The 9,394-nt window shown below is 44.4% G+C and overlaps 1 protein-coding gene across 1 annotated transcript in view; it reads right to left on the bottom strand.

Annotated features, from left to right (window-relative positions):
* epas1b (endothelial PAS domain protein 1b) overlaps window positions 1-9,394 on the bottom strand; it is a 29,955-nt gene that overhangs the window by 17,823 nt on the left and 2,738 nt on the right. The window contains exons 2-3 of the mRNA XM_088304786.1: window positions 3,851-4,041; window positions 49-185 (exon numbers count right to left, since the gene is read on the bottom strand). Of these exons, the coding sequence (XP_088160912.1) occupies window positions 49-185; window positions 3,851-4,041 (328 nt within the window). The remainder of the gene's footprint in view (window positions 1-48; window positions 186-3,850; window positions 4,042-9,394) is intronic.

Genomic DNA, 9,394 nt, shown 5'->3' with positions numbered 1-9,394 from the left:
GTGTGCGTGTGTGGGTGCGTGCGTGCGTGCGTGCGTCCGTGTGTGTACCTGCGTGAGGCCCATGAACTTGCTGATGTTCTCGGACAGGAAGATCATGTCGCCATCTGACGTTACCACAGTGATGAAGCCCTCCAAAGACTTCAGGTAAAAGCTGCTCATCTGCTCGTCATCGCTGCCATTGCAACCTAAGGGTGCACACACACACGCACACACACACACACACACACACACACACACAAACCAGAGCGCATTAGAGACGCATGCGTTTGTGTGCACATGCTACGGTGCGCTTCTTTGGCTCAGATCAAAACAAACGAGCACAGATGTCCTCGATGCTGCACTCGCACTGTTTGAACGTTTAGTGCGCTCAAGTCAAGTGTTAACACTTGAAATCACAAACGCATCTGTAGGGACAGAGAACACATCAAGTCCAATTTTGTCCACTGATGACCATTGAGGTGACCCTTTGCCACTTAGTGAAACTGGACGCTTTTCTGACAATTTCATGTCCGAAAGTGATGCAATTGGAAAGGCCGATCGGTTCAAATATCGCCATGCCATGGGGGCGTGGCGGAATTTTTTTATGTAAAAAAAAAAGAAAAAAAAAAAACAAAAAACAGTAATATAAAATATATATATAGAATGTATTTATTAGGATATTAGTTTTAGATTTTTTTCTTATTTTTTTTCTTTATTTTTTTTTAGGTTAGTGGTATTTCTTTTTTATTTATTTGTTTTTTTAATTTATTAGATATATGATTTTTTTTAGTTCATGCAGGAACTACACAGCCCGGGATTGCTTTGAGCGGAGAACAGGAGTTGCTACTTCTTTTCCTCAGACAGAAAGAAAAAAAAAAAGTTTGCACATCACTCGTGAATCTGCTGACAGGTGTTTGTGCTACTTTAGCTGCTAAATGCTTGCGTGACAGTTCAACAACATGTGCGTTCACGCCCAAGATATGCTATGCTAACTTCCTGCTCCCCATTTTGCAAGCCAGCTTGTTTTTGGCTCGGTCCCGGCCGCGATTGCAATCCGGTGTTGCATAACTCTCAGTGTCCATTGAGCACAATGACATTGTCCTGCGTTGATTTGATGTCACCACAATGTTTTTGCTTCTGCTTGTGACTACAAAGTACATTCTCAATGACAAATGGCAGTCAAGCGACGCCACGAAAAGTTCACAATTGCAAACCATGGCCAAAATGGGCAAAGAAACATGATTATTTTTTCTTTGCTTCTAACATTTAATCCGCGTTGCCGGCACAATAGGCGGGGACTGGTCGCTAGCCACATGCAGGGTACAGAAAGACAGACAAGCGCTTGCACATGTCTTTGGAATGCAGGAGGAAACCAGAGTACCCGGAAAAAAGCCACGCAGGCAGGGAGGAACACGCAAACTCCACACAGGGAGGTCGGAGCCTAAATCGAAACCACAACCTCTGCACTGTGAGGCGGACATGCTAACCAGTCAAACACTGTATCGCCCCATTGTGACCATTTAAAAAAAAAAAAAAACATCCTAAGACACCCGTTTAACAGATCTGCAGCTGTTTAGAAACAAAAAAAACAGTCTCAAGATCCCATGTCATAAGATGAAAATGTCTGCCATTTTGGGTTGAAGATTTTTAGCACAGTTTCATCGAATGGTCCAGTATTATTATTATTATTTTTTTTTTTTTTACATAATGATGTGATGGTTGTCTCCCTGGAAGCACCAGAAGGAAAGTTTGTTTGTGTGTGTGAGAGACTTCTTCCACAAAGGCCAGCAGTGGATGAGGGCGGGTGGGCCGGGGGAGTTTGTACGAGGGGAAGATCGCAGTTCCTCCAGTGCTTCCCTCCGATAAGACTTTTTTGACCAGTCAAAGCTTCCAGCACGTCCAGTGGGGATGATGGCCTGGACCGAGGCCCAGATAGCGTCCGACGTCCCCCCTCAAACGCTTTCTCACGGGAGACTCTGGGTCTGCTCCAGAAGGCCGGCGGCGGCAGGCACCTTTGGCCTAAATAATAAGCTGTGATTAGTGGACATTTGGAGCCCGCTTGCACTTTTCCTCCCTCTGTTGTCCGCGAGTTGCGTAAGTGTCCTGCTTGGACCACAATAGTTGACGTGAGCACATCACGTGATCACTTTGCCCTTTCTTGACCAATCCAAGACAAGACACGCTTGATGACATCTTGGCACAACTATTTGTTGTCTGTTGAGATGCATTTCAGCAGCTAGCCTAGCCTCACCTAGCTTAGCCTAGTCTAGCATAGCTGTGTTCCACAATGAATTTATAGTTCCACATTTGGCGTTCATGGTCTATTTTTAGTGCGATACGGCGCAATTGCAAAGCAAAAACGATCATGGACATCACGTCTTAAAATACATATTTGGTCATCAGCAAATTGAAGTACAGGACACTTGCAACAATCTGAGAATGATGAGATGAGATGGCCATCATCATTGTAAACCACAAAACACTTATTGAGCCAAGAAAAACTGAGTAAATAAATATGTATTTAGCCACCAGAAACTCGCTCTCAGTCTTTTTTTGTTATTTTGTAGTTTGAAGTGTCCCCAAAGCAAAAATAAAAATACAACTAAAAATATGAGTGGCAAAGTCATCGTTCTGCTTGACATATTTCCTTTCCTTTATGGTCAGAAAACCGTGTTATTGGTGGAAACAAGTTCTTCTTCTGCCGATTGCTAAAGAACAGAAAATGCTAAAAAAAAAAAATCCTGGAGAAAGACACATCTATGCTTTGTTTTGCTGCTTTATGTGTCACAAAACAAGATTTGATCATAGCAGAAAGACTTTTATTTAAGAAAAATAAAAGTCATCGCTCATGAGCTGTGATTCTAAGCTAGGCCAATGATGCTAAGCTAAAGGCTAAGTGCAGTCATTTTTATAGTGAGAAAATGATGCTGAATAAAAATGTAAATAACAAATGACAGTCAGTGGTTCTCTTTGCATCAGAACTTGACTTGTGCGTGTGTGTGTGCGTGTGTGTCAGCAAACTGGCGCCACATCGCGGGGCTGTTATGGCTAGCTGCAGTAATGCCAGCAGCCGTCTGCAGTTGGGCAAAGTCCTCCACTTCCTCTCCAATCGCTCCTCGCATCTCGCTCGCTTTTTAATCGCAACATTCATCTGGCTGTGTCCTCACATGCACTTTCTGCCCGCCCCATTCCTTCCTCACTTATTCCCGCTTTCCACCTGGCACAAGAAAAACGGCCACAAATGACTTGAAACGATCCACAAAAGAAAAGCCTTCCTCATTTATTTTAACGTGTATGCTGTCAGAAGCAAAAAAAAGTGACTGTAGTGCCACCGGCGGCCTTTAAGGGGGCTCAAGAAGGCAAGACTTGACACGTTGATTCGAGGGGTCAGTTTGCCTATGGGTCAGGGTACCCCGGTCCCGCAAAATACAGGCAGCGTGTTTTACGAAACCCCTTTTTTCAAGACAAGCTACGTCCAGAGCTGAACAAGGGGAGCTCAGCAAACTTGAATTGACCAAGATGAGGGTCCGAGTGGCCACCGCGGCTAGAGAGCCGAGTCTCTTTTGATTGAAGAGTCCGTTTATGATGAAGGGGGCAGTCGGGGATGGAGCGAAGCGTCCCCTCATGATGCAAAGTCAAACTTTCACCATTTTTTTCCAAGTCTGCTTCAAGGCAGGACTTATGAAAAGTGTTAGTTGGGAAGAGTGGATACCTCAGCCAAGTTGTGTTCATGTGTGCGTAAGTGGTTAGACGGACGACGGGCGCCTCCTTACGGCTAAATGCCGGCACACTCGCCACCACAACTGAGCTCCACGAAACCTAGTTTGTAACCCCGCCCACACAGTGAATGCAATGACCGTGTTGAGCGTACCTGTGGCAAAGAGTCGTCGTGTGCGCAGGAAGCTGATGGCGAGCCTCATGATGGAGGCTTTGTCCAGGTGAGCACTGACGCTGTGCGGCAGCGGAAGCTGGTGTGCCAGCTCGTAGAAAACATCTGTTTCTTTACTGCGGCGACAGCGAGCGGCATCGCGAGACTTCTCCTTACGACGCTCCGAGCTGCTCCTGAGCGACACAAACACCAGCAAGGAGACCTTATTACTAAAAATCATCTGCTTGTGTAGTCATGAAAATATTACCACTGCCTGGATACACCCACCCACCACAATCCTCCTCATCATCAACATCAGCACCAGCAGCATCATGAAGCACATACAAACACAGAAATGGATGACACCCAGGAAAGCGCTGCGAACACATCATGACTTTTACAATACAATACAACTTTATTTATATAGCGCATTTCACAACAACTGGATCTGTAACAAAGCGCTTTCCATATGATGTAATGATAAAACAGGGGTGTGAAACTCATTTTAGCTCAATAAAATCCAAAGTCCGTCTGTCCCTGCCGCTTCCACTCATGATCCTTCCTTAACTTAAAATTTGAGTGTGTGTGTTTTTGTAATCGGTCACATGTCCATTGTGGACATCCACATTTGCAGGATGCCAAACAATGGGGCGGTGGCTGCGGCGGCAACGCGGCTCCTGGCGTGGCAGCAGCCCACTCTTCTGATGTGAGTCGGGCACTTCCTGTCTGGAAGCCCAGCAAGTAACCAAGGTCCAGTGACAATGTACAACTACGAGCAACAAGTGTGGTGTGTGGTGAACCCCAGGGCTACGATCCCGACCCACTCGCGATCGGTGAAAATTGGTTTTACCTTTATCCACTAAACCACGTGGCCGTAATTTCATGATTAAAATTGTACGTTTCAAGCAAGCATTACATGTCTATATAATTTTCTAAAGCTCATTTAAAAAGACATGCAAAAAAAAAAAAATGGAGGTGCTGTGATTCAATTGAGGAATACAAAAATGGCCTGCAATTGGCTGGCCACCAGTTCAGGGTGTACCCCGCCTACGGCCCGAAGACATTTGGGATAGGCTCCAGCACCCCCCGCGACCTTCGTGAGGAAAAGTGGAACAGATAATGGCTGGATGGAAAATGGCCTACAAACACGGCTGCCTTTATTATTACATTACTCGCTTCATGCTTATAATGCAAATTATCATTGGTACTGGTATTTTAAACAACTACTACTTGAACACACGTGAAGCAATGACACTCACAGGAATATCTTCTGTCACCTACCTGGCGACAACGAGGACTGCACATTGACAAATGGCGCAAAAACAAAATTAAACAAGCTGCAGCGTTTCTATTGTGACATTTTCAGAGACAACATTCCTCGACGCATTGTGCTCAAATATCAACAAATCAGAAAAAAAAAACAGGTTAAGACCGAGCAAGATGAGCTTTGAGCCAAGTTATCAGAGATATGCGCACTCCAAATTGACAAAACAATCAGCGTAATCTTGCTTTGACGCACTCACTCACTCACGCAGGTCGCTTTGTCAGAGACTTTAGCAAAACGTCGACGTTTGGGAATGTTTGATTGGTAAATAGTCGAAGGAGCAAAATCCCTTGGATCCCCTCTCTTACTTTAAAAGATGAAAAGTTCACTACGTTTATTAAGGACAACTAAATCATCCGCTGTAGTCCCAGTAATTCAGGACTACAAATATGGCTGACAAAAACTGCTGCAATTCAGTGGGTTAGTATTTGTGTGGGGTTGACGCAGTCGCCACCACTTCAGTACTAAAATACGGTGAAAAAAATATTGAGCTACAAAACAGCTCATTAGAGTGTCTGTTTGTAATTGTGTGGGTGTGTGTTCGGGCATTGGTGGGACCTCCATCACTTGTGGACTACAAACATGGCAGCCACGGCTGTGTTGCACGGTGATGAACTAGCGAAGTTTTCCAGTGGCTTCCCAAAAATGATGGAAAGCCGCAAGAAGTTGGCACAGCCGGCAGGGAGGAAGGAAGGAATTCAGTTGCACCGGCAAGGCCACTGGGCACGTTGACGTCTTTTCCTGCGCTGAGATCAAAGCAACGCAGCCAGCCAAATGGTTGCCGTCACGGCGCTAATTTGTCTTCCCTGCCATCTTTAGGCCGCGTCTTTCCACGCCCCGGATTAGCCTTGGCAGCGTCGGCGAGCATCAAGATGAAGACGCCAACGATGATGACGACGCTCCAGGCGGCGCAGGTTGCCTGATGAAAACAATCATGTGACGTATGCTCTCCTCTATGCTTGCTGTTGATGACGTTCGGCGCTGGCGGAGCATCAGTCAGGCCTCCAGTGTATGTACGTGTCTAACGACAGGGGATCAAGTGTATTTCTAACCAACACACATTCACTCATGCTGACTAATGCACTCACTCAGTTTCACTTGCGTGCGCGTGCACGTGCACACGTACACACACACACACGCGTGAGTACAACCTAACCTTCATGTGAACGTGCAGTGAAACATGCATTCCCCTTTCACCTGCCAACATGTGCTTTGTTGTTTTACATTCAAACACACACACATATATTCAAACACACGCATATATTCTAACACACGCACACACTCACACCCACATGACCATGTTGCATATGTTCTAACACGCGCACACACTCACACACACACATGACCATGTTACTGTTGTGATAACAAGCTGAGAGGTGTCAATATGAAATACAATCCCCAAAACACAGCAGGTGTGTGTTGCACTGTATACATGCGTGTGCGACGGGGTGTGCGTGGTTTGTGTGAGAAAGTCGTGGGGGTGTGCGTGTGTGTGTGTGTGTTTGCATATGAATGTGAGCTCTCTGTGTGCAACGTGTAAATTGTTGCCACACTTGTTTTTTGGTCGGGAACAAAGTGAAACAAAATACAGTGAGCGAAGTCACAATTCAAGCGCCTTGGATTCAAAATGGCCGCTGTGGTCCGATTCTTGACAGCGAGAACAAGACTACCCAATGGGACGTCACCAATTATTCACAAAACAGTGTCACACTTTCTCAATGGAGTTATTTCCCTTTAGAGCAGTGCAAAGTTCACATTTGACCAGATGACTCATGTGGACGACACAACCACAATTTGTTTTGATAACGCCTCAGTAAACGCTTCTGGTGTTGCTCGTGAAATGTTGTTGTTGCTGCTGCGAGGGACAACTTTAAAAAAAAAAAAAAAAAAAATTCAACAGATGCCAATGCTGTGTTAGTCTTTCTTTTTAAGTTGGCCCGCGTTATTTAAAGTGGTAAAAATGGCTTATCTTCAACTGAAAATCTAAAAAATGAAAATCTCTCAAATGCATAATGCACTGAAATTGAAGACATGTTTTAAATCAGCACCCAAAACACATTAATGGACACATAGAGCCATATCTGTCTCAAATTTGTTGTTGATTGCCGTCATCAATTGACAAAAAAAAACAAAACAAAAAAAAAACAGCACAGCAGCAGAAAAGTGTGAGTGGCAAAACAAGTTGACATGAAATTATTGGCTGATGAAAACTATGGCTCACTCGCAAAAACATCCTTGAAACTGGCACAAATGCGACAGGACAAGCGAGGCTTTCATGCACATTCAGACCACTTCACGGATTCATTAAATTCGCATCCACAGTGATGCTTGTTTTCATGACGAGAGCTATTACAAAAAAAAAAAAATGGCTTCACCAAAAAACGCAAGTTGGGCATCGTTGCATGTAGTGCGAACGCAGCTGAAATAAAAAAACACATTCACTACCTTTCATTCTAAATAGAATTACTTGCACTCTCTCACTCTTCTTTCTTTCTTGCACACACACACACGCACACACACACGGACACCTTCCCTTGCTTAGAGTTGGCTTCCTGTAGTTGAGGGCCTTGCCGACACAAACAAACACACCAACAATACAACAGTGGCTATCTGTGATTCCGTGGAACACGGTGTTCTGGAAACACAGCCAGCAACACACACACACACGCAGCCAAACAAACAGCTATCCCACTCGGGGTGGGGGGGGCAGATTGAGCACAATCAAGGGGAAGAACGATGCAGGAGATTGCTGATGATTACGATAGGCCATGAAGGATAAGACAAGTGCGCGCACACGCACGTGCACACACGCACAAATAAACAAACCCACTCAGGCCACACCGAGTGTGGACACAGACGGGCCGATTGAGACCAAAACGGAGGGGATGGCTGGGGGGGCGCTGGCGGGTGCGGGGTAGTTTGGGGGCACAGGTGGCGTTTGCCAGCCAGGCCACGAGTCAGAATACCAAACAAGAAGACACAAGGCCGTGACAGGAAGTCACATGAGAGAACACGCACACAAACACACACTTTCCACACCCACGTGCACTCTTGACTTTCACCAACTCTCTTTCCCGAGCACGCACGACTTCAAATCGGTTGCGATGAGTCTGTCGGCTCAAAATCGGATAACATTTGTGTCGTGTCGCCATGATTTACAGCCGGCCTCCGATTTGAGCGAGTGTTTTGGTAACCTCACCTCATCGGAGAAAAAAAACACATTTAATTTTAAATTAAAGTGAACAAAAGCATTACAAAAATGTATATGTATTTGAAAAAACACAGTATTTAGAAAATAAAACATTAAAACGGTTTATTCATTTAACTTTTTTTTTTAAATCAAAATGAAAAAGTTGTCGTCTTTAAGATGGCAATGATGAGCTGTTGCTCGGTTTTCATTGTTTCATTAAAGGAGAAACGAAATGAATCCAGAGAATAAACTCGGCGAGCACACTTAAATGCCACAAAGTCAGGGATGAGGATCCGCCTTCGTCATCATTTCACAGAGATTTTCAAAGCCGAATGCTAAAGCCACGAACACACGTATCAATTCGAGAAAGCCTTCAAGGCGACTCGATATTTTTTTAAGATTCAAATTTTTAAAACCTGTGTGTCAAGGCTTCCAATGAGATTTTCAAGCACAATTTGGGATTTCAAACTTGGATTGGGTTCTCAAAGCAGCAAGAAAGTATTCAATTTAGCGTTTCAAAGAAGCGTCACGTTTCATATCATTGCTGTCCTGTGAAAAATACGCATGTCCAAGTTTGTCATTTCTTGAAATGTCTGTAACGCAGAATCACCATGAACGTAAAAATTAATAAAATGGAAAGAAAATTGTGTTTTTCACAGGACAAGCGAGGATATGAGGCTTTCAAGCTCACGTTGCGTTTCAAAAAAGGGCTCGGGCTTGAAATCGGCCTTTTAAGGCAAGATCAGGATTCTAAAAATACTTTAGGGCCAAGCTTCGCTTTTCATATTCGAGATTCAAATGAAGGTTTCAAGACAATTCAAGTCAGGTTTTAAGTTTGGGTCAGGGGAATAAAAAAAAGGCATTAAGTAAGGTAAGGGTTTCAAATGGGGCCATCAAACAAAGAGGAGAATAAAAAAGAAAAAAGGGTGTGGGATCAAATGAGGGTTTTAAGCTTCGGTCAGGACTTTCAAAATAAGAGTATGGGGCCAAGCTTAGTGTTTCCAATTAAGGATAAAATATTAAATTGGCGTTT

This window comes from Idiotropiscis lumnitzeri, chromosome 9, assembly GCF_059441095.1.
Source record: "Idiotropiscis lumnitzeri isolate Australia: NSW breed Sydney's pygmy pipehorse chromosome 9, RoL_Ilum_1.0, whole genome shotgun sequence".
NCBI lineage: Eukaryota > Metazoa > Chordata > Actinopteri > Syngnathiformes > Syngnathidae > Idiotropiscis > Idiotropiscis lumnitzeri.
This window is presented reverse-complemented; position numbering and strand designations above follow the sequence as displayed.